Source organism: Oryctolagus cuniculus, chromosome 10 (genome assembly GCF_051225735.1).
Source record: "Oryctolagus cuniculus isolate XC-2025 breed Fujian yellow rabbit chromosome 10, ASM5122573v1, whole genome shotgun sequence".
Classification (NCBI taxonomy): domain Eukaryota; kingdom Metazoa; phylum Chordata; class Mammalia; order Lagomorpha; family Leporidae; genus Oryctolagus; species Oryctolagus cuniculus.
The window spans coordinates 110932257-110960117 of NC_142876.1; the positions used below are offsets into that span (position 1 = coordinate 110932257).

The 27861-nt window shown below is 51.1% G+C and overlaps 1 protein-coding gene and 2 long non-coding RNA genes across 7 annotated transcripts in view; 2 read left to right on the top strand and 1 right to left on the bottom strand.

The window, feature by feature from the left end:
* The window catches only part of LOC149124414 (uncharacterized), a 43798-nt gene extending 43186 nt beyond the window's left edge, over positions 1–612 (top strand). The window contains exon 3 of the long non-coding RNA XR_016214402.1: positions 477–612. This is a non-coding gene — a long non-coding RNA (uncharacterized LOC149124414). The remainder of the gene's footprint in view (positions 1–476) is intronic.
* TXNRD3 (thioredoxin reductase 3) overlaps positions 1–12246 on the bottom strand; it is a 52276-nt gene extending 40030 nt beyond the window's left edge. For 4 of the 5 annotated variants that reach the window (XR_016214401.1, XM_017343706.4, XM_089305593.1 and 1 more), the window contains exons 1-5: positions 11819–12120; positions 5180–5240; positions 3007–3116; positions 901–1005; positions 594–666 (exon numbers count right to left, since the gene is read on the bottom strand). Coding sequence is in view for 4 of the 5 variants with exons in the window: in XM_017343706.4 (XP_017199195.4) it covers positions 594–666; positions 901–1005; positions 3007–3116; positions 5180–5240; positions 11819–11983 (514 nt within the window). In the remaining variant the exon portion in view is untranslated. Of the gene's footprint in view, positions 1–593; positions 667–900; positions 1006–3006; positions 3117–5179; positions 5241–11818 lie in introns of all 5 variants that reach the window. The other variant, XM_070050000.2, reaches the window with a different exon arrangement.
* A 4679-nt stretch (positions 12247–16925) lies between these two features.
* Positions 16926–22807, top strand: LOC108177089 (uncharacterized). Its single transcript, XR_016214403.1, has 3 exons — positions 16926–20197; positions 20555–20670; positions 21276–22807. It is a non-coding gene; the product is annotated as an uncharacterized LOC108177089 (long non-coding RNA).
* The last annotated feature ends 5054 nt before the right edge of the window (positions 22808–27861 follow it).

Consider the following 27861-nt stretch of genomic DNA (forward strand, 5'->3'; position numbering starts at 1 on the left):
CATTTCCCCAGAATGACCATGCCCAGCCAGAGGCCGGAGGGTCAGAGACTTAGGGGCATTAAAGAGAGCAGAGGTGGGGAGATAGAGAGGCAGGGGAGATGCATTTGAAGTGCAAAGAGAAAAATCTCCAGCGCAAAGATCTCTGTGTTGTGTTTCACTGTGGGGAAAAACAAAATAACCACAGCAAGGTGTACATAGCAGCCGGGGCGTGGGGCTGGGCCAGCTCTGTGCTCCGTGTTAAACCAAACGATACCGATGATGCCACACCAAGCCCACCCACCGAAGTGCAGCCACTAAAGTCGATCACGAGACCGGGACAGAAACACGGATAAACTTCACTGAACAGGACACAGCCCGCTCTCATGCTCGGACTGGGACTCTGAAAACACGAGAAAACACTACGGCAACGGGGCGGGAAACTTTATTTTTTCCTTTCTGAAAAATCTCCTTTCATTATTTTTATGTTATTTTTCCAGAATCACCACTTGTTAAGCATGACCTCCCAGGCTAACTACACCTCGGACAGCGGCTGTGAGGATGAAGCGAGGCGACGTGTGTGCCGAGCAGAGCCACCACCAGGAAGCGGCACTTACCCCAGGACGTGCCCCGAGGGGAGGGGACCACGAAATCTAGCACCATAACCTTCCTCCCCAGAATGGCGGCTTCCTAAAAACAAAACAAAAAAACCAGAAAAAGAGATGTGAGGATCCTGTCATTTTCCTGACGCGCCCCCAAGGTTTTCTCTCCTTTCAATAAAAACAGATTGCTTTTGTGTGATAACAACCTCTCTCCCCTGAATTAAACCAGCTATTTCAATCAAAGGGAAAATCAGATCACTGGGAAAATCAGGGAAAAATGCGTACGGTGATCCCCGGGAAAGCGAGTGGTCCCTGGCCGTACCTTGGCACACGAGAGGCCGCCCGAGCCTCCGCCGATGACGATGAGGTCGTACTCGTAGGCTGATTCCTCCTGGAGAATCTTCTGTAACAAACCACTCTGATGCGCCTGCGGTGTTGTGAAAACAGGGACGAATGCGGCATGAGTTATGGTTTTAAAGCTGTTTATTTGCATCCCGTGTGCAATCAGCACGGATTTCTTTGAGAAAAAAAAATCTGAGAAACGATCTATAATCCACCTGAGCTGGGCTGTACATTCATCAGATGCTACTCAGATCGGCTCCAACACGCAAATGTGTTGTCCATTCTGAGCGATCACCTGACGGCTGGGCCTGGGCCAAAGGGACGCACCGGGTCCTGGCACTGTGTTTGTCAGGCAAGGTCATTTCCCTTCGTTTAATCGTCAACACACTATTCTCAAGAGCAATAAAACAACCAAGAATCACTTTTCAAGCTCCTCATTCAATCTGAAAACAGCCCTCACGCCGCATCAGCAATGTGTTTCACGGTCTCCCATGCACTGATCTAAACTGGAGCTGTCCCGGTGGAGCTGCCGCCCAGTGCAGGCCTCTTGCTTGGTTCCTGCGGCCATGGTCAGGGGCTGCTCTGCACCGCGTTTTCTCTTCGCGGGGCCCTCCGCGTACTCTGGAGTATCAGAGATGAGGTTACGAGGTCAGTGTGTGAGTTTGCAGGAGTTTTCTTTATGCCACGTCAGTTGCTCGATCCCAGTACCCTGCCTTTGCAAACACCAGGCCTGCACCAGGCCTTTCTGAGAAGCACAGCCGGTTCCAGGTGGGGATGGGGACTCCGCAGGTGCCACAGGGCCCACTGCAGAAGAGATGCGCAAGCTGGCTCTTGGGATATTCTGAAAAAGACTCCTGTGGCCTCCCAACAGTAAGGTGTGCTCAGGAAAACTCATCTCCTAAGGCTCCAGCATCCGAGAAAACACCTTCCAGTCCTGAAATGGAATTGCGATGCCGGCATCTCCACCTGCAGTCTCTGACAGCATTTTCCCACTTAGAATCAGCGAGACCAGCACTTCAGGTGTGCAGGGGCCATCATGACAATACTTAGCACCATGCAAGCTGTGTCACAGCAGTTACTAAGTAATGATGCCGACCACAGATTAACAATACAGTCAGGGGCCAGCGCTGTGGCGCAGCAGGTTAACGCCCTGGCCTGAAGCACCGGCATCCCATTTGGGCGCCAGTTCTAGTTCCGGCTGCTCTACTTCCGATCCAGCTCTCTGCTATGGCCTGGGAAAGCAGTGGAAGATGGCCCAAGTTCTTGCGCCCCTGCACCCATGTGGGAGACCCAGAAGAAGCTCCTGGCTCCTGGCTTCGGATTGGCACAGCTCTGGCTGTTGTAGCCAATTGGGGAGTGAACCAGCGGATGGAAGACCTCTCTCTCTCTCTGCCTCTCCTCTCTCTGTGTAATTCTGACTTTCAAATAAATAAATCTTAAAAAAAAATAATAATCATCAAATCAAACAAAAATTTTTTAAAAATACAGTCAGTAATTATTTTCTCCAAAAACGTAGCTGTTATCCAAAATTTAAAATAAAATCAACCACTGGTTTCTAGCATTCGCATACACATATCAAGCACGCAAAAGAACAGAATTTTAACAAAACCATTGTAAAACAAGGGCCTTTTAAAAATCAGTATCCATTGTTACTGGTTATCACCTAACTAAAGGGCTCCTGTTCATATCTAGCATCCTAGGAGTCAGTAAAAATCAGAAGGCCCGGGCCTTTGCAGAGAGCCCGAGGGTAAGCAGCCCCAGCAGGAACTGCAAGGCCCCCCGGGAAGAATGTGTGCACTGAGGCACCTTCCTGGGAGAACAGCCCTCAGCTCTCTCTCACCAGCCACTGGGCACTGTTCTCCCTCTTAGCTGGTCAAGTTCACGTTGGCAGAAAAGTTTCCCTTTAAGTAATTCCTCTCCCTTTAAGTAATCCAAAATTATCTGACACCCATTTTATCCGCTTTCAAATTTTGTAACTATTAGAAGACAAATAAATAGACTCCTAAAAGCCATTTTCTCCCCTTTTTTCAATAGTTCTTAAAGCACAATGTGAACCTCACTGCAGATTAGATAATGCTTTTAGTACCTGGAACGTCCGGTCACACCCGCCCATGTGTACTTTATTTACAAAAATATTGGGCACGGTTTTCTGATTGGTAATCTCTGACAGCATCTCCTGGACATTGGCTCCATCGTCTGAAGAATAAAACAATCAACATAAAAACACTGAAAATGACTCCAGACCTGTGAGCTGCACTGTAGTGTTCCAGTGACCTAAATGCCCACGCGTACACACCCACAGTGAGTTATGCAACTTTATGAAATGATGACTCAACAAGGGAAAACAGCCATTCTTTCAAAGGAAACTTTACCAATACCATGGGCAGGCGCTGTGGCACAGAGTGCTAAGGTACCACCAGGGATGCCCATGTCCCCTATCGGAGTGCAGGCTTGAATCCTGGCTATGCTGCTCCCAATTAGCTTCCCGCTAATGCATCCCGGGAGGCAGCAGGTGATAACTCAAGTCCTTGGGTCTCTGCCAGCCACGTGGGACATCTGGATGGCGCTGCGGCTCCTAGCTTCAGCCTAGTGCAGCCCTAACTGTTGTGAGCATCTGGGGAGTAGGCCCGCAGATGGAAGATATGCCTCTCTCTGTCTCTGTCATTCTACCTTTCAAATAAATACTTTCGAAAAATGTACCTATTCCTTTTAAAATTAAACCCACCTAAATGAATACTTTGATATATAGCTCAATGACTGTGCCAAGACAAATAGCTGAGGACAAATATCAAGATAAAATCTGCTGTAACAGTAATAAGCCAGAAAACACTTCCGCAATTTTATTTTTAAAAACTCTGTATGATCAATCAAAATCCAAAACTTACCTTCCATCTCTAAAATTAAACTGAACCATGACTACGTAAGAAGACCTTAATTGGGGCTGATGCTGTGACTGAAAAGGTTAAGCTGCCATCTGCAGCACCGAAATCCCATGTAGGCACCAGTTCAAGTCCCGGCTGCTCCACTTCTGATCCAACTCCCTGATAATGTGCTTGGGAAAGCAGCAGAAGATGGCCCAAGTCCTTGGACCCCCGGGATGTGGGAGACCTGGATAGAGTTCCTGGCTCCCTGTTCAGATAGGTGTAGCTCCGGCCATTGCAAGTCAGAGTTACACAGAGAGAGAAGGAGAGGCAGAGAGAGAGGGGTCTTCCATCTGCTGGTTCACTCCCCAGTTGGCCGCAATGGCCTGAGCTGCACCGATCTGAAGCCAGGATCCAGGAGCTTCCTCTGGGTCTCCCACCTGGGTACAGGGGCTCGAGGCCTTGGGCCATCTTCCACTGCTTTCCCAGGCCACAGTAGAGAGCTGGATTAGAAGCGGAACAGCTGGGACTTGAACTGGTGCCCTTATGGGATGCCGGGACCACAGGTGGTGGCCTCACCCCCTACACCACAACGCCAGCCCCGAGATATCTTCCAACTGTTGGTTCATATCCCAAATGGCATTATTGCACAGAGTCTAAGTCACCCCTTAGGATGCCCACATCCCATGTTGGGGTACCTGGATTCAACTCCTGCCTCCAACTGTCTGCTAATTCACATCTTAGGAGGCAGTAGGTGATGGCTCACGTACTTGGGGAGTTGTCACTCAAGACTTAGGTGTGGTTCCAGGCTCCTGGCTTTGACCTGGCCGGGCCAGGTGTTGTGAGCATTGAGGGAGTGAACCAGCAGATGGAAGGGCACTGTATGTGCTGTCACTGTGCCTTTCAGATAAATAAAGATAAACCAATAAAACTTAAACAAATAATGAAGCAGTGAGGTTCTCTGAAGGCAGAGAGACATTTTTATTCACCATGCGTGAAGTGTACAATAAATATCAGATGTTTGGGTACCAAGGATTCAAAACCCAAAGATATTAACGTAGCAAAATCAGGCAACAGGAGTGAATCTTTTCCATCTACTACGGCTTAGTCTATGTTGCCACAAAGCTGGCAGATTACGTCATAAGTGCCTCACGTACTTCCAGGTTAGAATCTTGTACATCTTCCTCTCACTCCCTTCCCTCCAACATGAGAAACATAGAAACCAGAAAGTTTACGTCAATTCTTTGTCATAAAGGTTCATTCTCTGCCTGGTTGAAAGCAGACGAAAATGGCTCCTCCAACCCGAAGAGACCAGAGCAACGCAAGCAGGACAGAGAAAAGGAAAGTGGTCCTTGCTGGTGTTTACCACAGACAGCACGTACCAAAGGCTCTACTCACCGACTTGATCAAGTTCCAGGATATTATAGTCCACTCCCAAAGAAGAAAAGAGCTCTTTAACCTGTAACGAAAATTTCCCAAGTTTCACTCTCACAAAACATCCAACAGTTAGGAATGTGGGAAGAGGGACAGCAGTGTCCAAAATAAAGCTTCCTTATGAACCTGAGTTCTAGTCTCAGGTGTTTTTCCTTTGCTCTACACGTTGTCCCAGAAGAACCTCAGCCTATTCCTTGTGCCCCCCACCCCACCTTTTAAACATCATCAGTCTCCCTTTGACTCCCAAATCTATACCATTCACCCAAGTCTCTCGTCTGAACCCAAGACGGGCACCTGGCTATCCCACACGCAGCTCACCTCCTTGCACACTGCTCTTCCTCCATGTTTCCTTTCAACCGTCCTTAAATCATTCACCCTCTTTTTAGCCACCAAACACCTACACTGGGTCCTCGCTGTCCTAACTAATGGAGATGAACCAATGAACAAGGTACACCTCTGCCCTCCGGGAGGGGGAACTAATTCACAGTTTAACCGCAGCACCATTCACCAGCTGCGAGGAAAGGCAGGGCGGCCATCTCCCAGGATGTACGCAGGCACACGGAACCCAGACTGGACAGATTCTGCATTTTAACAACTTGCAAAGCTCTGATTAGCCACCATTGCAATGCCTCTCGCTCAGATAACACTTACCCACCCCACACGAATTCCCCAGCCACCTGATTACGGGTTCATCTTCCTGCTTCCACTATCTTAATTGCAGCCACCAACACTCCCCACTGGAATTTCTCGGCGACATCCTCAGAGTTCTCTCTGCATCAGCTTTGTCCCCTCCAGTTCTGAAAACTGCAGGCGCAGTGGCCTTTTAAAACCCACTTCTCACCACATCACTAATGCCCTCAGCCCTCAAGACAGAACCCTGGCGAAGCATCCACAGCTGGTGGAAATTATTCATAAACAACTACTTAAAAGTCTCCAGACATTTCCTAAGGGGATTCAGGAAAGTAAAAACATTGAATTAACAAAGTCTACTAAATCTCAGTAAGAACTGGGAGAGTTTGGCATGGGAGGCACAGCCTGCACCCTGGCCGGCCCTGCCCTGTCCCGCCCCAGATCAGCCTGGCAGGAGCTCCACTTCGAGTGGACGTGGCCTTGAACACAGGCCCTCCGCCCCGAGCTCCCGGTCAACAGATGCCCCAGCCTTATACCCCACCATCAGCCGTGGATGACGATGGCTATGCTCCTGCCCAGCACGGCCAGCAACACAGGAGCTCTCTTCACGCACCCAGCCCCCACTCAGAGATCTAAGGAAAATATGCGGAACCTGACCAACCTCACCCCAACGCACCTGGAAGATGAGGTTCCGGGCTGGGATAGGTGACCAGCAGGACAAGAGACGATGTCCCCGTCCAGAACCCTGCTCCCGTAAAGCACAGTGTCGCTCCCAGAGAAGCAGTCTCTGTCCTCACTCCCAGTTTTGGGGCAGGGGAATGGGCAGACCCTAAGTCAGTTCGAGGGACATTCAAGCCTAAAGGTACTCCTGAAAATAACGGGGTTCCGTGGAAGCAATGCAGAGGCAGCTTGGGGACCCCTTTGGAGCTGGGCCGCCAGAGAAAACAAGGGAAGGGCACAGCACAGCCCTCCCGGGCTTCCCTCGGAAACCAGCCTGCAAAGGGCCTCAGATTTCAGTGCATCAGTGTGGGGCGATTTACACCCAAGGCATTGCTAGAAATACCAGTAATCGGCTTGCAGTTCTACGACGCGGATGTGGGGCCGGGAGAGACACAGTCAACATCCACACCCAGGGAAGGGCCTGGCCCGGGCCCCTGCCACTCCAGGGCCGCTGTGCAAACTCAACGCTGTACCTGAGTGGCGTCATCTTGGGGAGAAACTAAGCTTCCCTAAAGTAACCCAGCCCTTCCGGTGTAGGGACATAAACAAGCAAACGCAGTACCCAAAGGTACTAAAATTTATCACGCAAAACGCCCGATTTTCAACAACAACAAAACGCACGGCCAAAGAAACACAAAGTGTAACCTATCCCCAGGAAAACAGGAATAGAAACCTCCTCTGAGAGTGAAGGCCTCCTACTTAACAAAGCAGCCATCGCTAATAAGTGAGTGCACAGAACTAAAGGAGACTGTGTTGAACAAGAGGAAGGAAGTACGACACAACCTATCATCCAAAAGAAAACCTTAGCAGAAAGAAATGTAAAATAAAAAAAATGAAAAAAAAAAAAAAAGATGCCATTCAGGATGCTCCTATTTCAGAAAGCCTGGCTCAAGCCCTGGTCCTACCTCCAATCCCAGTTTCCTATTAATGCTCACTCTGGGAGGCAGCAGGTGACGGATCAAGGACTTGGGCCCCTGACACCCGTGTGGGAGCCCTGCATGGAGCTCCCAGCCGCTGGCTTGGGCCTGACCTAACTCCAGCTGGTGCCGACATCTGGGAAGTGAACCAGTGGGTGAGAGCTCTTCCTTTGCCTCTCTCTGTCTCTCTGCCCATCAGAGAAAAATTAATTAATTAAGTAACAGAAATCTTGGGGGTTTTACTCACCCTCACACCACTCCCTCCTCCATGATCAAGGAGGCAGCCACCTCGGCCCCACTCCCTCCCACAAAGGAGGGAGAGCAGAGAGGCCCGAACATCCTAACACCCAGCAAACTGGGACCAAAGGACACTGCCTCAGCATACTGAAACCACAAATGAAAAAGCCCACAGCTCACATCGCTCCTGAGGGTCAAAGACTGCCAAGCGTTCTCTCTGAGATGGGGCAGAAGACAAGGCGACCAGCTTCCAGCACTTCTGTGCAACACAGGACTGGGGGTCCCAGCCGGAACAGGAAGGCAGGAAAGTCAGTAAAATTCACTCTGTCCACAGGCAATATGATCCTCAGTGTGGAAAACTCTAACGATTCCACACACACACACACACACACACACACCAGCCGTTAAAATAAACACATTTGGCAAAAGTTGCAGGGTACAAAAATCAAGACACAAAAACCAGCTGCTTTTCTACATCTTAACAATAAACAATCCAAACAGAAAATCAGAAAGAGAATTTCATTTGCAACAGCAGGAGAATTAAGGATAAACAACCAAGTAAGTGAGACTCCCACCGCAAACTACAAAATGTTGCTGGAAGAAATTAAAGACACCGTTAAACAGGTGTTACATGTTCACGAACTGGAAGACTTTGTATCTGTAATGAATCAACAGTACCGGAAGCAACCTACAGATCCAAATCAGTCCCTGTGAAAATCCCAACGCCAGGTGCTGGAGAGCATGTGGAGAAACTGGACCCTCACATACTGCTGATGGGAAGGTAAAACCTCACATACTGCTGATGGGAAGGTAAAACTGTGCAGCCACCAAGGAAAACAGAATGATGGCAGGAATCTCTTGTGATCCAGCAACTCTATCTCTAGATGTAGACCTAAATTAATTGGAAACAAGGACTCAAACTGATATTAGTATGCGTATGTCCATAGTGGCATTATTCACAACAGCCCCCAAAGTGGAAGCAGCCCAAGTGTTCCTTTATGGATGAACAGAGAAGCCAAACTATATATACAGACAGTGGCCTATGACTCAGCCTCGAAAGGGAAGAAAATTCTGACACATGCTACAACATGGGTGCACCCTGAGTTTGAGCACGTTATGCTAAGTGAAATAAGGCAGGCATCAAAGGGCAAACGTGGTATGATTCTGCAGCTATGTGGTACCTGAAGCTGTCAAATCAACAGACAGAAAGCAGCAAGCTGGTCTCCAGGGACCAGACAGGAGGCCGTGAGGAGCTGCTGGTTGGTGGGTGCAGTTTCCAGCCATCGTCTTCACTGTTGAGTTGGGGTCATTACCTCTTAGCTGTGCTTTACCTGTGGTTTCCCAACTGCGGCTGCCTCTACGCTCACTCTATTTTCCTACTACACTCAGATTTCAATCACGAGTCAGACCCTGCTCACAAGTCTAAGATGACTTCTCTTTGCTGTATCCTTAAGCCTGCATTTATCATCAATTCAAATTCCAGACTAAACTTCCATCCATTTTCCAATGAATTCACCTGCTCCCCTGCCACAAAGCCCATGTTCAGTCACACTATCTCCCTTTTATCATCTCCTATCTTTGCTTTTACTAATCCCTTAGCTGGATGCCCTTCCTTACCCAAACACATCCAACGATGCACAGTCCAGCTTACGTATCATTTTCTTTTCTTTCTTTATTTTTTTTTTTTTTTTTTTTTTTGACAGGCAGAGTGGACAGTGAGAGAGAGAGACAGAGAGAAAGGTCTTCCTTTGCCGTTGGTTCACCCTCCAATGGCCGCCATGGCCGGCGCACCACGCTGATCTGATGGCAGGAGCCAGGTACTTATCCTGGTCTCCCATGTGGTGCAGGGCCCAAGCACTTGGGCCATCCTCCACTGCACTCCCTGGCCACAGCAGAGAGCTGGCCTGGAAGAGGGGCAACCAGGACAGAATCCGGCGCCCTGACCGGGACTAGAACCCAGTGTGCTGGCGCCGCAAGGCAGAGGATTAGCCTAGCGAGCCGCAGCGCCGGCTACATTTCATTTTCTTACATGGTTCTGATCCTCCGTGAAAACTACAGTTTTATCCCTCACCCCCGCTGGTTTTTCCCATGCTCTTCTTTCTGCACACGAGAGCCCAGGAGGCTAGACCAAGCTTCATTCACATTTGTGTCCCCACTACAGATGCCGCATCCAACAACACTTGCTGAATGACACGAGCAGCCAAAGACCCAATATCACTTTCTGACTGCGAGAGTAAGGTCCTATCTGGAATGCACTGTTTAAGGTTTTTTATTTCCGAGGATTGTGGGTTTCTGAGTCCATTTTGTGTTGCTACACCAGTAGACCTGAGGCTGGGTACCAGATAAAGGTCTAGAGATTGAAGGGCATAGTACCAGTACATGACAGCCCCCTGACAGGTGGCACCATAATAGTGGGAGATCACACGACAAGCAAGAGAGAAAGCCGAGACAACCGTTCTCGCTTGATGGCACTCGTTCTCAGCAGAGATCAGCATTGATCCTGTGCAGGCTGGTGCCCAGGACCTACCCACCTTCCCCCAAAGCCCCACGTCTCGACATTGCTGCACCGGGAACCAACCTCGGCGACACACTCAACCCGCATCCAAATCACAGCAGTGAGCACACACCACACAGCCCGCTCAGAGAGTGGTCGCATACAAAGAAATACGTGGAGGAAAGCAGGCTGCCCTGCCAGCCAAGAAGAACACCCAGGGAGGTGCTGGAAGGTCTGCTGTCCAGGCAGAAGCAGATATCTTAACGCCACCCACTGGCACAAGGCTCGCCCCCAAGACAAGTACGGAGGGCAAACGTTTGTCTTTAAAAAATCCAGTCATCAGAGCTGTCAAATTATGTAATGGGACTACGTTATCGGAAGTGCTGACACACGCGGGATGGAGAAGCATGTGTCCTAGGACTTTCTGTATCAGCAGAGGTTCGACGAGAATGATTAAGACTATTTATGTATTCAACACAGTATGTGCCTAATACAGTGATTTTTCAGTGGACGGACACGTCTCATCTCTTGGCATTTCTATAAAGGACAGCTTTTTTTCCCCCAGAAGATCAATTTAGTATATATTAAGTAAAGATTTCAACAGATTGCACCCACACAGAAACACAAAGTGAAAAATACTGTTTGAGTACTAGTTATAGCATTAAATCACAATGTACAACACATTAAGGACCGAGATCCTACATGAGGAGTAAGTGCACAGTGACTCCTGTAAATACAACTAGAAGGTGGGGCCGCCGCTGTGGTGTAGTGGGTAAAGCCGTCACCTGCAGTGCTGGCATCCCATATGGGCACCAGTTTGAGTTCCAGCAGCTCCACTTCCAATCCAGCTCTCTGCTATGGCCTGGGAAAGCAGTGGAGGCTCCTGGCTCCTAGCTCCTGGCTTTGGATGTGCACAGCTCCGGCCGTTGCAGCCAACTGAGGAGTGAACCAGTGGATGGATGGAAGACCTCTCTCTCTCTGTAACTCCCTCTGTATCTCCCTCTCTCTGTAACTCTATTTAAAACATTAAAATGTGCACGCATGAATCCGTGTCTCGGAGTAAAGTCCAAATATGAAACTACAGCCTATAATTTCCTGAGCTTAACACAACGTTTGTATCGGTCCTCAGACTTCCTAATTACATGGAACAAATTTCAAAACTCCGATGGTTCCCACCTTGCAGGTGGGATTCTCTGCCAAAGGTTCATTTCCAACCGCGTTGTCTTTAAACCCGAGTACATTTGTCCAGACCAGGCCGGGCCCCCTGCTGGCCCCGAGAGGCCAAGGAAACGTGCCACGAGCCTGAGGTCACCCACGACCTCCCTGGCCGCTGACGGGCGCGGTCAAGGCCCCTGGACAGCAGCCGAGGAACGGAGTAAAACGTACCGGCGCCTCTCCCTCCACCCGGTGCCCATGCCGCTAGGAGGGACGGGGCGAGCCGGCGGGCCGGGCCTGGACTGTCCGACCGAGCCCAGGGGCCTAGCAGGCGGACTCCGCCGCGTTCCCGCCCCACGCACTCGGGAACCCGGGGCCGCAACCCGGGCGGGAGGCCCCCAGGGAGGGGCCCTGCGCCCAGGGAGGCCCGCCCGGCCCCTGGCCGCCTACCCGCGCGCTGTGCGGGCAGTAGCTCTTGCTGAAGATCATCACCCGGTTGCCCTCGATGAGTTCCAGGAGGCGGCGCCGCAGCTCCTCGCGGGCCTCGGAAGACGGCCGGCTGGTGCCGGGGGACAGCACGCGGGCGCGGCGCCCCGGAGGCGAGGACGTGGGCATGCCGCGGACGCTGTCCAGGCGGCGGTTGGGCGAGACGCCCACCCTCCCTGGCCCGGGAGAGGCCAGCGCCCGCGACGGCGGTGGCGGAGGCGGCGGCGGCGGAGGCGGCTCCAGGGCGTCGACTTCGCTCCCGGGCAGGCCGGGGCTACTCAGGAGTTGAGGTGAGGGCGATCGCTGAGGCGCGGTGCCGGGACTGCGGCTGAGGGGCCGTGATAGCTGCCCACGCTGTCCACGCCCCGCACTGGCCAAGAGCCGCGCGCCGGAACCGCCCCGCCCCCTTACCCCGCCCTTTGCCCCGCCCCTCCCCGGCGCTCCCCGCCCCCTGACCGCGTCCCGCCCCCTTGCGCCGCCCCGCCTACCCGGAGCCGCCCCGCCCCCTGCGATCCCCGCCACCTGAGCCGCTGCGCCCCCGACACCACCAGGCTCCCTCACGCCACACCCTCTCCCCTGGCACCGCCCCGTCCTTTGCACGGCCCCTCCCAGCCCCCCGGTACCCCTTGCCCGCTTGCACCGCCCCGCCCCCCCGGCACTCCCCGCCCCTTTGTGCTACCCCACCCCCTAGCACCGCCCCGCACCTGACCCCCCACCCCCTCGTGCCGCCTCGCCCTGGCACCGCCCGGCCCACGCCGCTCCCTCGCGCCACACCCCCGCCCCCCGACACCGCCCCGCCCCCGGCACCGCCCCGTCCCCGACACCGCCTCGCCCCCTGGCGCACCGCCCCTGGCTCCGCCTCCGCCCCCCTCGTGCCGCCTGCTCCTGACGACCCCGCCTCCGACCCCGCCCCGCCCCTCGTTCCCCCTTGCCCATGGCTCCGCCCCGCCTGGGCCCCGCCCCGCCCCCTGGCGCGCCGCGCTGGGGAGAGGCCGCCCGGGCGCCGCCCACTTGCTAACCGCCCTGCCGGTCGCCAGAGAGCGCGTCTTGAGACTGCCGAGTCCCCGTGACGGCGCCCAAAGGTGGCCTCTGTGCGATGCCCTCCACTCCAGGTGGTCGGCAGGCCCCTCCAGCCTCCTTAGGGGGAACTTGTCCGTGTCCAGGAGACAGTTTGCGTCCCGCCGGGGCAGAGCCGTGCGGCTCTCAGACGCGGTCCCTGCGCTGTGTCCCGCCCCCGACCCGTTCCCTACCGCGCTGGGAGGCTGCGGCCACCCTCAGGAGGGACCCTGGCCCGTGGTCTCCGGCCCGGGGGGAAGCAGCGGCGCCCTCAGGGCTGTGCTCAGCTTCAAGGCCCTGCTGCCCCATGCCACAGCCGAGAAAACGGAGGCGGAGGAGGACTAACACGGGGCGGGGGCCGCACTTTTGCTAAAACTAATACTGTACTCTCCATTCTTTTGGTAGATTTTGAGGACACGAAGAAAGTAGAACTGACCTTATCATCTTTATACTTTTTTTTTTTTTGCAAATGATGAGTTCTTTATAAAACTATGAATTTTCCTCTATGTACTGCGTTGGCTCCCCTCGCAGTTTTTATGTTACTTCTCATTGTCATTTATAAGTAGCTTTTAATAAACGTTTTTAAACCCGTTTTAAAATTTTAATTGGTTTTAACTGTCCCTTTAATGTTGCAGTTACATACAAGGCATACCACATCTCCAAATGGAGAAGACTTTGTATCGCTGTTGGTGCTGCTCCTTTACTGCAAAGTTTAAAATGCGTTATAATGGGCGGCGCGGTGGTGTAGTGCGCAAAGCTGACGCCTGCAGTGCTGGCATCCCATACGGGCACTGGTTCGAGTCCCGGGTGCTCCACTTCTGATCCAGCCCTATGCTATGGCCTGGGAAAGCAGTAGAAGATGGCCCAAGTCCTTGGGCCCCTGCACCAACGTGGGAGACCAGGAAGAAGCTCCTGGCTTTTGGCTTTGGATCACTGCAGCTCCAACCATTGCGGCCATTTGGGGAGTGAACCAGCAGATAGAAGACTCTCTCTCTCTCTCTATCTCTCTCTCTCTGTGTGTGTGTGTGTAACTCTGACTTTCAAGTAAATAAATAAATCTTTTTAAAAATAAAATGCATTATAGACCAAAAATATGGCTTCTCTGGTCATGATGATCTCAAGTATTTGAGGAATGCCTTCCCCTTGCTCCAGTTGATTTCAGAGTCTTATGCGTGAGCCACATCTAAGTCGACCAGTCCCTGTCATTTCCCTCATGGCACCAATTGGTCCAAGTATGGTCACAGGACGTAGGATGGTCTGTGAAAAATCTAGCCCAGGAGAGATACTTTGTTAGTGAGGAAATATTGGATTCCAGTTGCTACTGCCAGCATTTGACCACGAGGAGAGACTGCATGTAGTAGAACGAATGAGCTGAGAGCGAGGGTGGGAGAGAGAAAAACTTGTATCTCCAGGAGCATCACTGAACTCCCGGATCAGACCTCACTGAACACTGCTGTCTCTGGGCTGTTGTGGTCCAGTGAAGGCCCTTCTTTTTTTTTTTTAAGATTTTATATGAGAGGGAGGGGGAGGGGGTTTCATCTGCTGGCTCACTCCCCAAATGGCAGCAATGGCCAGAACTATGCTGATCCAAAGCCAGAAGCCAGGAGCTTCTAACGGGTCTCCCACGCAGGTGCAGGGTCCCGAGGACTTGAGCCATCTTCTACTGCTTTCCCAGGCCATAGCAGAAAGCTGGATCGGAAGAGGAGCAGCCGGGACTTGAACCGGCGCCCACACGGAAGGTGGAGGCTTAGCACATCACTGGCGCCTGCCCTTCATTGTCTAAGCCAGCTCTAGGTGTGTTTGCTGTTACTTGCAGCAAAAGCATTACTAACAAATAAAAACATTCCAAGGTTGTTAAGCACAGAGAAATTGATGACTCACACTCTCTTAATGGATTAAGTCTTTGCCATGAAATGCCTTCTTTGTCCTACTTTTTACCCTTAAATCCTATCTTTATCAAGTATCACTGTGGCCTGCTTTTGTTGATATTTGCATGCATATCTTTTTCATTCTTTTCAGCAATGTTTATCTTTTTCTTCCATGTGTACCTTTTAGGACAGGAGATAGTCTAATTCATAATTTCTTATCCCTTAAAAGTTCTTAATTGATGACAGATTCCAGAAATCGTATGTTGGAGCCAGAGGCTGTTGCCACAGAAGCAGGTTTGTGGTTGCCTTGGGCTGTGGGGGTAGACAGGACATTGTGGGGGTGGAGGGTGGGAAGGGATTAGGGAGTAATGGCTAAGGGCTCATTGCTCATTGCTATGAGTGGTAAGTGTGTTCTAAAGTTAATTGCGGTGTTTGGTGCACAACTCTGTGAATATACTAACAGCCACTGAATTGTACCGTTTACATGGGTATGGTAAGTGAATAATTCCTTGGAGCTGTTAAAAAAGATTTTGAATAAGTACAACAAGAATAGGATGCTATGAAAAAGAGCCAGGAAAAACTCTTATGAATGAATTTGAAGTATTATTTCCAAAATGTATTCACATATATATGAAAAAATTATATTCGTACAAAAATAACTGTAATCACACGTGTGTGCTGTGTCTGTGTCTGAAGGTATCTCACTGTGGCATAGCGGGTAAAGCCGCCACCTGCAGTGCCGGCATCCCATATGGGCTCCGGTTTGAGACCCAGCTGCTCCACTTCCAATCCAGCTCTCTGCTATGGCCTGGGAAAGCAGTAGAAGATGGCCCAAGTGCTTGGGCGCCTGCTCCTGCATGGGAGGCCGGGAAGAAGCTCCTGGCTCCTGGCTTTGACCTGGCCCAGCTCTGGCCATTGTGGCCATTTGTGGAGTGAACCAGCAGATGGAAGACCTCTCTCTCTCTCTCTTTGTCTCTGTCTCTGTCTCTGCCTCTCTGTAACTCTGCATTTCAAATAAATAAATAAATCTTTTTTAAAAAAAAATCACAATATGGAACAGAAAGGTGAAAAGGCAGAGAATGTGGAAGGAACTCAGAAAATCAATCCATGAGTGCCAGGTGGGACCTGTCCATTCGGTGTCCCAGAGCTGTTGTAGGTGGGAATACAGGCTAAAATTGATCAGGTTTGTGAGCTGGAATACCACGCCCCCGTGTGACCTCATGCCCCTACCTGGCCACACCTGTGTGCCCACCTGCCAATCAGGGTAATTAACCACTCCCCTTTGGAAGCGGATTCAAGGCCTGGAACATGGTGGGCCCAGCCCTTTTGGCCCTTTTGCCTCTTTCATCTCTGTGCCTCCAGTGTTAGGAAACTGGCGCAGTTTTATCTATGGCGCAATCTACACCCTGATTTACATCCTATTCCCCGGTTCCTGCCGCCATTGCTGAAAGCCAGGTGGCCACATGGCCCAACTACCTGTGCCAACCTCCACCCCCATCCTAATGGGATTCGCTGCTCCTGCTTCCCTGCCCGCCCTCCGGCAAAGTTTTAAAAGGGCCTGTTCCTGCACACTTGGCTCTTGGCTCCTCTCATCTGCTCTCCTCTCCCCCTCCCATCTCTCTCCTCTCTCTTCTCTCCTCACTAGCTCCTTCTCTCTCTGTTTCTCTCTTACAGTCTCCTTCTCTCCCTTTCCTCCCTTCTTCGTCCCACCCCTCCGGTCTGCTGCAGTTTCCCCAATAAACCTTTTCCCTCACTCCGGTGTTTGGTGTGTTTTGTGATGGCCTAACAGAAATACATAACATCCGGGCCACCCGCCCCATGCTTCCTGGCCTGCATGTTCCTCCACGTGGCTGGCTCCTGGTACTCAGTATGAACCCGGATTTCCCTCTTCTAGATAAGGTCCTCACTCTCCTGTGCATTTCTCCCACTGAATAAAAAACTTAAAACTTCTCATGCTGCCTCATTCATTTATCCCAGAATTCTTCTGTGAATATTGGGCAAGAACCCACGATGCTTATTAATAGTGCGAATGTATTAATAAGCACCTGGTAATATAATTGTCACCCCATACTCCGATATCCAAGCCAGTGACGAATCCTTAGCTGAGGGTGAGCAGCACACACTGTGGTCGGGGACAAGGAGGGAGAAGCAGGCGCTGGGCTTGGGAACCCACAGCCTGCAGGGGGCTGAGCACGAGTGTGGAGCAACCGCAACGCTTATGCGGACTCTGCGCGTCAGGGCAGGGACATTCATGAATTTTCTGGGTCTGCCGAATGCTTGGAATCTGGGAGCTCCCTTTTTGTCCTTTGTGGTGGTTGGCACTGTCGTGGCACTGCTGGGTGTGTCCGCAGAGACTACATTGAGAGGAGGTTGGTGAGGTTCTGAAGGCAGCTCAGGCAGCTGCACTGGAGTGGGAGCTGTTGAGGACAAGGCATCCTGCTCCCAAACAGAAACAGTGTTGGGGTGGGGGTGAACACTTAACTAGGCCACGCAGGTACCAAAAGTACGCTAGGAGCCCCAAAAGCAGAGGACAGAGAAAGGGGGCCAGAAACAGTGAAATAACAAGACAATTTCCCCGAACCGAAGCACATGGGGCTTCATGCAGTGAGCAGGCAGGCAGCCAGTGAGCACAGAGGAGCTGAGACTGCCAGCGGCCTGTGGGCTGCAGCCCAGCACCACCCAGACCCCGCCCCTCCAGGGCTGCTCCCACGTGGCGGCAGACTCGGCACAGCCATTCCCCATCAAGCACCTGAGCCTCACTTCCCATCAGGCTCCAGACACCACGATGACCACGTGTACTGCAGCCCCTTCCAAAACCCTGCCCATTTGAATATTCAATGAGGGCAGCACCTCCGCCCTTTAAAGGGGTGGCCGCAGCCGTGGTGGGGGAAGCGGCTTCCTTCCTGGAGACACCTTGCCTGCACTCACAGCTGAAAGTGCACTATCCCTTTAAATAAACCCCGCTTTCCTGTGCACCTGATGCCTCCTGCGTGGATTCGTTGAAGGCCCAGCCAGGACCCCTGTTGTCCACACCATTGAGTTTAAAGAATTTAGTGTAGCTCCCTGCTTATGCCCCTGGGAAGGCAGCCAAAGGTGGTCCAAGTACCTGGGCATCTGCGGCCCATGGAGGAGACCTGCATAAGCTCTTGGCTTCAAGTCTGAGCCAGCACCAGTCACTGCGGCCATCTGGGAAGTGAACCAGCAGGTGGAGGATCTCTCTCTGTGTCTTTCCCTCTCTCTCTATAACTGACTTTCAAATAAGTAATTTAAAAAGAAAAGACATGTTCAGACATGGAAGGACTCAGGTTCACCTAGCACGCGATATTGCCCAGGAAGTCACCTAAGATGTTCTTCACCCACATGAGGGGTGGCGCTCCACAAGGAAAGACCGGGTCCGTCCTAGGAGGGTAGGGAAGGGAAGCCCTTGACTGACAGACAGCAATCCTAGAGAGGGCTCAGCCCAAAGGGAAGGAGGGAAATGTCCAAGAAAAATGCAGAGGTTGTCCAGCAGCCCCCTAGCAGCCTCTCACGCCTTGCGGTGCAGGCCCACTAAGCCGGGTCCATCTTCTGTTCACTCCCAGGGTCCAGAAAGGTCCCTTCCTGCCTGGCTGCTTTCCTAACCCCCAAGCACCACAGGTACAGGTCACCTGCGGCTGGCTGACCGCACCTCTGCTGAGTGGCTTGACTGAATTTAGCTGGGCTCTCGAGCATGTCGGGAAGCTGGCCGGCTCCCTCGGCTCCAGGTCTCCCGTGCTACAGCACCGTGGTGGCCCAGACGTCCAAGAGAAAGGCAACACCCAGATCTCTGGGGCCTGGCTTCAGAAGCAGAACCGCCACCTGCTGTCAATCAAAGTCAGTCACAAGGCCACGTCTCGATGGGAGGCGCTTCAAGGTCGCATCTCTGAGGCCACGGGTCGGACCCAGCGCTGCAGGACTGGGGCTACTTTTGTCATCAGTGCACCACGGAGAAGAAAGGAGTTTTAAAGGTGTGTCTCTTCCCATGTGAGGTTGCTTTTCTCTTCTTGGGTGACCTGGGCAGGAATGGACCGCTTTCCAGATCAGAACTGTACACCTCCCCGTGGGTGTCAGACACCGCGGCGCTCGCTACGGAGAAGCCTCGGAGGGATCGCAGCGCGCTCCGCCCAGCCCAGAGAAGCCCGCAGCGGGGAGCCGCGTTCATCCCCGGAGCAAAGCTGGAGGCGGGATCCGCCCTCCCACTCCGACACCTGGGGGCAGCAGAGGGCTCGGACGGATGCTCCAGAGACGGCTTCGCTAGCAGCCACCTTCCCGCCCCCCTCGCTGGAGCTGATCTTTCCAGAAACCAGCCATGGAGGTTCCGAGGGTAATGGAAGTGCCTGCTCAGGCGGAAACTTAGAATTATGCCAGCTGCTGCTCTGTCTACAAATGGAGACCTTAAGTCACCTTGGAACAGATTTGCCTTATTATCTCTGGAGTCTCCTTAAGTTATATAAATGGAAGGCAGGTCAGCTCCGCTGTTTTCGAGAACAGGTGCAAAAGGGACCTTGGCTTTCTTTGGCTTGGAGATGCCTGCCCCTGTCGACAGGGAGTCCTTGATGTTCAATGCTAAGGAGGAGGCGGCCGCGGCAATCTGCTCCAGGACCGAAAGCCTTCTGGGAAACAGGGGTTGGGGATTCTGAGCCCCTCTTTTATAGGAACCTGACCCTCTCAGGTCTCCCCTGAGGCTCCCGGCAGGAAAATGAGCCTCGGCCTCTGGGTTCTACAGAAAGCTCTGCAGAGAGGGGCAGTCCCGATGGGAAATGCCTGTGGGCACAGCCCTGGCGGTCCAGTGAGCAGTTTGGGCTGGCAGGGTCGCAAGCACAGGAGGCGGAATGTTTCAAACTGGAGCAAGTAGGGCTGAAAGCAAAACCCGGGACGAGCGCAGCCGACCTCTCTGCGTGGTGACTCGGTTCGGCGGTTTGCATTCGGACTGGGGCTGGTAGTTCAGCCGGTCTTGCACGGGGTGGGGGTCGGGGGGCTCTGACCCGGTCCCGGGATCTCCTAGAGCTAAAGCGGGGCCTGTCCTTCTGCTGCAGCCCCTAATTATCTCTCTGCTCTCCCAGGGCCGAGCACAGGGTGTGGCATCATCAGAGGATGCATGCTGAATTCAATGCGTGCCGAAGCTTTCAGCAGAGTGGCACCAGCAGGGGTGCGCTGGGAGGGCGCCGCTTTGCTGGGCAGGAGACCCCGTGGGCAGGACGCGGGGTTCCTCGGCGTGCGTTCCCCACGGCGGCCGCGAGGTGGCACCGGCGCCCCTCGGGAAGCAGACAATGCGGCGGCCTCCTTTCCACGCGCCCGGCCGCGGCCGCCCGCTGACCCGTGCACGCGACCGGGAAGCGGCCACGCGCCTCCTGGCCACGGCCGGTCGGCTCCCCGCCGGCACCGGGCGCCACCCGCGCAGGTCAGCCTTGCCCACAGAGGCTCCCGGGGGAGCTGGGTTTCAGTGCCCGGGGTCCCCCTTGATTTCCTGGTGAACAGAAAGGGGACGGGGACTATTCCGTGACCAGGGCCGAGAGAACACGCGCCGCGGAACAAAAAGGGTTGGAGCGTGAGAAATGCGCGCCGTGGACACGGCGGCGAGGGTTGGGCCGGTTCCTGGCCTGCTCCGCAGTTTCCTGCTGCTGGCGAGAGAACCGGCGGAACCGGCGGCCGGTAGAGCGCTCCGTGCCCCACCCCCCACCCCCATTCTTAGAAGGTGACCTTGTGGCAAAGGTGTGCTGAGCCTTTGCCATCTCTGGCCTCGCTGACGCCTCTCCAGGGCCCTCGGATTCTTTCTCGGCGCCTGTGCTTATCCCCATTCGACAAAGAAACTGAGGCCCAACGCATTGGGACTTGGAGGAGCCCACAGTGGTCAAGAGGGACGCAGAAATGCAAGTGAGGAGAGACAAGAGACTGGAGGCCCGCTGGAGGCGGGTGGGATACAGAGAGGGAGAGCGGGAGAGGCCAGGAGCCTGCAGGGACAATGCGGGACCACTTCCACAGCTGGGGACAGGAAGCCTCTTAGGGACCAAAGGAGCAGCAGAGGTCAGCCTCGGTGCCCTTTGGGGATACGGTTTGCCCCAACGTCTCTGTCTCCGCCCCTTCTCTACCGGCCCCCACCGACCCCTGGAAATGGCTGGAGAGGTGCACACGGGTTGCAGCCTGGGTTCCCAGGACGAGTAACCGCAATAGAAGGTATCCTTGAGGCAGCCTCCTGTCTGCGCGCCTCTCCAGCCGTGGGCAGCTCGCCATAGCTCCCGACTTCCTAGCAGCACCTACCTCTGCAACGGGACCAGCAGGGGACAGAGGGGGCTGAGGTGCTGCAGGGTCCCACCCGAGGTTCCACCTCCCGGGCGGTCACTTCCCTCCCCTTCTGTCCCAGGGACTGCCTAATGGCCCCATAAAACTGGGGCCGGTGTGTTGGCCTCCCGGATTCGGTTCCTGTTCACTTGCAGGAAATCATTTCAGCTAGGGGCATCTATTTCATTCCTCCACGGCAGAGGCGTCGGCTGCTACTCACAGATGCAGAGACGTCGTTGCCGGAGCTGCAGCTGGCTTCTGCGTGTTCCAGTGTCTGACAACAGCGCCGACATTGGGAGTCCTTTTGGAGAGCAGTCATTGTGGATTATTAAACTCCGGGTGGTTTTATTTACATCTTTCTTTGTCGTGCAACATTATTTCCGCAGCTCCTCCTTAAGCTGTGATGTATGGAGCAGGTGAGGAGTTTCCGAGAGGAGATATGCCTTAGCCTTTCTTCTTTTTTAAGGGCTACAAGAATTAGTGTCTAAATAAAATCAACCAACAGGAAAGCGTGCATACTGCTGCTTTATGAATCTGACAGATGCTGGTAACGGGCAGCAAACCTGTAGAATAGAAAACCTATAAAACAGGCCTCAGAGCACCTCTCTCTTGTCAAGTTACCATGAAGGATATCTACAGGCTTGCGGAGAAAAAATCAACCAGTGGGGGAGTGAGGGAGTTTCTTAGGTCTGGCAGACAAGATGTTTATAATACACACAAGAATGAAATCCTAAATTGCAAACGTATCCAGGATGGGCTTGGAGGCAGATCTGGAATTTGCTTGACTTACAAAGTCTGTGAACCCGGGATTATCCTGTTCTTATCCTAGTCCTAGGGAATCAAAAGACACAAGGCTTTTCTTGCAGGGAAGAAAGACCGGTGGGATTTCAAGACACCAACCCCCACCCCACCCCCCCCTCAGGCGTGGGGTTAGGGCTGGAAGCTTTTATCTGTCCCACCTAAGCCTTTGGACCAACCCAAGGTGTTCACACCGCATCCCCCAGTGGCTCCGCAGGGTCAGCCATGGCCACAGAAACCACCTGGACAGACCCAGCAGCTGGCCACACTCACCCGTGTCCTTGTCGGTTCTTCACCAAGGAAGGCGCGGTTCCTTTCTCTCCCGTGCCAGTTCCGCACCTTGGATTGGTCAGTTAATCTTATTTTCTTGGCTCAATCTTTGCCATATTCAAAGGCTGCTGACATTTCCTGGCCTCCTCTTCCTCTTTCCCGGTCCCCACCAGGGAGGACGCCTCTCCCAGCTTTGACTCATAAGGACTCATCAAAGAATCCGTCAAGGGGCCCCCGAAACAACCTGTAAATGAAGGTTGGATGCTCTACGGTTCTGGAGCAGAAAGGGGGCCTAGGAGAGGGAAGAGGAAGGAGGGAGGAAGGGGAGAGATGTGCGGGGCCGTAACCACACACACCAAAGTGAGCACCTCTGAACCGTCTCCACGGCAGCACCAGTACTGCTAGCTGCTCCAGCCTGTTTGCAAATCTGCGAACTGAGTTGAGAATCTAAGCATGAGTAATCAGAAAGTCTTTCCACCATGTTCTCTGAATAGTAACACTAGGAAAGACAGTCGCCAAATCCAATCATCAACAACAAAAATGTATCTGAGAAATCAGATTTAATAGAGAAAGCAGAATAGGAATTGAGAACTTTGAATAAGTATAATTAGTGGCTTCAATGCCATCTCACTACTCCAAGTGATCAATTTCAGTTCACAATTGATCATAATGAAAGGACTAAGAGTCAAAGGGAGCACATAAACAAGTCTAGTATCTGCTAACACCAACCGATAGAATAAATAAAGGGGAGAGTGATCCAACATGGGAAGTGAGATACTCAGCAGACTCATAGAATGGCGGATGTCCTAAATAGCACTCTGGCCTCAGAATCAGCCCTAAAGGCACTCAGATCTGGCTGAAAAGCCCATGAGAGTATTTCAGGCATGGAAAGCCAAGACACTCTGGCAAAAAGATCTCTGTGAGTGAGATCCCAGTGGAAAGAACAGGTCTTCAAAGAGGGAGGTGCCTTTCTCTGAAGGGAGGAGAGAACCTCCACTTTGACTATGACCGTGTCTAAACAAGATAAGAGTCGGAGAACTCAAGGGGCTTCCATAGCCTTGGAAACTCATAACTGGTGCATAGGGAGATTACTGATGCCATAAACAGGAGTGTCAATTAGTAAAGTCAACAACAGGAGTCACTGTGCACTTACTCCTCATGTAGGATCTCTGTCCTTAACGTGCTGTACACTGAGGCTTAATGCTATAACGAGTACTCAAACAGTATATTTCACTTTGTGTTTCTATGGGGGTGCAAACGACTGAAATCTTTACTTAATGTACACTAAACTGATCTTCTGTAAAAAAAAAAAAAAAAAAAAAAAAAAAGAAAGAAAGAAATTATCAATTCCCAACTTGACTCTCACTGGGATTAAACATGACAATAGGTCTGATCTGATTTCATCATCATTTAAAAAAAATCATCTATTATTTTTCACTTTATGTTTTTGTGTGGGAGCAAACTGTTGAAATACTTACTTAAGGTATACTAAGCTGATCTTCTGTATATTAAGATAATCGAAAATGAATCTTGATGTGAATGGAAGGGGAGAGGGAGTGGGAAAGGGGAGGGTTGTGGGTGGGAGGGACGGTATGGGGGGGGAAGCCATTGTAACACATGAGTCGTACTTTGGAAATTTATATTCATTAAATAAAAGAAAAAAAAAGTATAATTAGTGGCTTCAGAGAGAAGACTTTTTTTTTTTTTAAAGGATACTGAAAAGTTGACTGCTAAGTTAGGGAAAACAAGCTTGACAGGTGGACTGAACAGGGAATGCACGCAGCTGAAGAGTGAGTCGGTGATCTGAAGACGAGCTGAGGGCGTATTTCGGAACACGATGCGACAGCACAAGGAGCACGGAGCACAGGATGAAAGCAAAGGGCCGGGCAAGGGGGAGAAACTGCAACAGCCATCAAATGGGAGTTGCAGGACGAGAGAAGAGAGGGCAGGGGGTGTTCCGAGAAGTCACAGAGGAAATTGTCTCTACCTGCAAGAAATGCATGGGTGCTGGGATTGGCAGGGCCCCTCAGGAGACTTCCAGGATCGCTGAGCCAGAGCCTCTGCGTTCTGCGTGCCAGTCACTCGGAACCTGGGATTCTGCACGAGCCTACGATGCAGCCGTCACTCGTGAGAAGGGCAAAGGAGAGACGCTTCCGGGCAGGAAAGCACCTGCACTTTCTAAAATAAACAGTAAGAAGTGTTCTCCCGCAAGAAGGAAAAATGACGACGTGCACACAAGCAAAAGAGAAGGAGTTCCAGAAACAATGCTGATCAAATAAAACCGTAAAAGTCATTTGTAAAGAGCATGTAAGCTGTGACTATTGCGGGTAAGAAACTTTAAATGATAATGTGGGTATGCTACTTGGAAAACTGACAGCATCACAAATGCTAGATTCACTTGAGCCTATGGATTCAACCAACCAAGGATGGAAAATCTTCAGAAAAAAAAAAAAACTGTGTGTACTCAACATATACAGATTTTTTCCTTGTCACCATTCACTAAAAAAATTCAGTATAACACTACTCACATGGCATTTACATTGTTTTAGGTATTATATTAGAGGTGTCGAGAGACATTTTAAAGTATATGGGAGGAGTTATGCAGGTTGTGGGCAAATACTATCCCATTTTATATGAGGGCCTGGAGAGTCTGGGGGTTTTGGTATCCAAGGGGTGGGGCTTTGAAGAAATCCCCTCTGGATACCAAGGGAGACTGTATACACACACCATTCTGTTCCAAAAGGCAGGCATAGGTGTTTATGCCAAAAAACACAAGAAATACCTTGTGAAATAGTCATAAGATAGAGTAGGACAGAAGATAAGGAATGTATGGCTGTGGTTGGGTAGAACCTTAGAAATCAGTCTGGGGGGTACGAAGGGGCCCAAAGAAAACAAAGCACCTGGGGAAGGAGGGCAGCAGCCTCCAGCAGCCTGGGCAGCACCTTGGATGCAGCCCAGAATTTCACATGACAAGGTCCTGCCCTACCCCAGTGACTTCACAGGTGGGCCCAGCCTTCTCCCCAAGGGGGCACCCAGGAGAGTCCTCTCTGCCCAGTGCCAAATGAGCTATCAGGGAATAAGGCCTTGGCAGGAATTTCACACCCAGCAAACCCTTTGTCCAGGAGAAGAAACGGCAGTTAGAAGTGCACCCCAGTCCCATACAAGCCCCAGTGTGAGTACTGACTGCACGCTCAGCTCTTTGCTGAGACACTCACCTGGCCCATCAGGTGCACTGCTCTCAACTGGGCATTCTCAGTTCTTGACGGAGGTGCCCACCGTTCTGTCGGGTGTGTTTCAGCCCTCAGCAGTCAGCTGCCAGGTCTTTGCTGAGATGCCCGCCTGGCCTACCAGATGTATTCTCTCCATTAAACTAAGTAGCCTTGCTTTCCCTAGTCTGAATGGCTGGGCACTCTCGGATTCCATCTGGAGAGGTGCCCATCCATTCTGATGGCTTCCCTACCCATTAAATCTTGCTACCTTGCTTACCACCAGTCTGTCCCGTGCCTCAGTTCTTTCTTGTGTGAGACAAGACCCTCTGCTCCACTCACGTCTGGTAATACTGTGACCAGCATTGTGGCACAGCGGGTTAAGCTGCCGCTTGCAACACTGGCAACCCATATCAGAGCGCCAGCTCTAGTGCCTGCTGTTTACCTGCTGATCACCCTTTCGGCTAATGTACCTGGGAAAGCAGGGGATGACAGCACAGACACCTGGGCCCCTGCCACTTGTGGGAGACCCAAAGAGAGCTCCTGGCTCCTATCTTTGGCCCAGCTTAGCCTGGGCAATGGCAGCCATTTAGAGGTGTGAATCAGTGAATGTAAGTTCTCTCTCCCTCTCTCTTTCTCTGTACTTTGCCTTCCAAATAAATAATAAATAAACCTTTAGAAATAATGTATTGTTGCTATGTGGCTGTGTGTGAGTTTGAGAGGCTAAATGTTGAGCAAATGAAGCCAAACACAAAGGAAGAAATGCTATGATTCCATCTACAGAACGCTGAAAAACAGGACCAACTGACTTACGTGTGATGGAAATCAGAATTGTGGTTCACGTGGAGGGAAAATGACGGGAAGGGGACTCCACAAAGGCCTTTGGCGTGGGTGCTCTAGGTGTTCTGTTTCTTGACCTGGTGATATTTACGTGAGTGTGTTCACCTTGGAAAATTCATTAAGCTGTATACTTTATACTTGGGCATGTTACTGTGTGTTATATTTTAATGAAAACAAAATAACCACAGAACAAAAAAAAGGGTAAATGCAATGAAGGCAAGTAAAAGTGTATTGTTTGATTTATTGTGGGGGTGATACGACTATAGATAGTGTTTGAAATATAACTTTTTGTATTAAATATTTATTTATTTATTTATTTGAGAGGTAGAGCTACAGACAGTGAGGAGAGACAGAGAGAAAGGTCTTCCAGCCACTGGTTCACTCCCCAAATGACCGCAATGGCTGGAGCTGAGCCGATCTGAAGCAAGATCCAGGAGCTTCCTCTGGATCTCCCATGTGGTGCAGGGGCCCAAGGACTTGTGCTACCTTCCGCTGCTTTCCCAGGCCATAGCAGAAAGCTGGATCAGAAGTTGAGCAACTGGGACCAGAACCAGTGCCCAAATGGGATGCTGCCACCACAGGTGGAGGATTAACCCGCTGTGCCACAGCATCAGCCCTGAAATAAAACTTTAAGTATACTTTTTTAAAAGTGAAAAATTTTAACAAGTTTAGTATAACAAAATGTAAGAAAAAATGGATAGAAACAACTAAAAAACATAAAAAATAGGGAAAAATTATAAGGATAATTTTAATAATGCCAATTGTTACAATAGATGTGAATGGGTTCAACTCATTAATTAAAATAAGACTGTGGTTGGACAAAAATACAAACTCCAGTGATATGCCATTTGTGTGAGACACATTTAAAAAAATTAAATCTAGCTAATAAAAATGCTAATAATAAAAACAGAAGAACAGTAACATCAAATTCTGATGAAATGGGATTAAAAATCAAAGCATTTAATAGCACAAAGAGGGATCTGTCAAACTGAAAAAAAGTAATAACCTTTAGGTAACAAATCAGAGACTTTTTTTGTTGTACCCAAGTCATAGATCAAGGTACATGGAGAAGAAACCTGATAGGATTACAAGAATAAATCAGATCCTTAAGCAATTTTAACAAAACTCTCACAGAAATAATTAGAAATATTTGAGTAAATATCTAATTAACTTGATAAATCACTCTTTCATACACACACACACACACACACACACACACCTGTCTGTTTAACTAACAAAGGTTATATATTCCTTTGATCATCAAGGGCACAGTCTAGGCCATAAAGGAAACCTTAATAAACTCCAAAAACTGCTATTACTTAAACCACATTCTCGATTGAAAGTCAATAAATTAAAGATTAACACAAACATTTGATAGCTATCAAGTGAAAAAAAAAAAGAAAATATATACTTTTCCACCATTCTATATGAATGATAATAGTAGTACCATATCACATATCACAAAATCTGTGTTTTGCTGCCAAAGCAGTACTCTAATGAAAAAGTACAGCTTATGTGCCTTTGTTAGAAAAAAAAATACTGGGCCCGGTACTGTGGCATAGAAGGTTGAGCCTGGGAAAGCAGTAGAAGATGACTCAAATGCTTGGGTGCCTGCCCCAACATGAGAGAGCTGGATGAAGCTACTGGCTCCTGGCTTTGGCCTGGCCCAGAC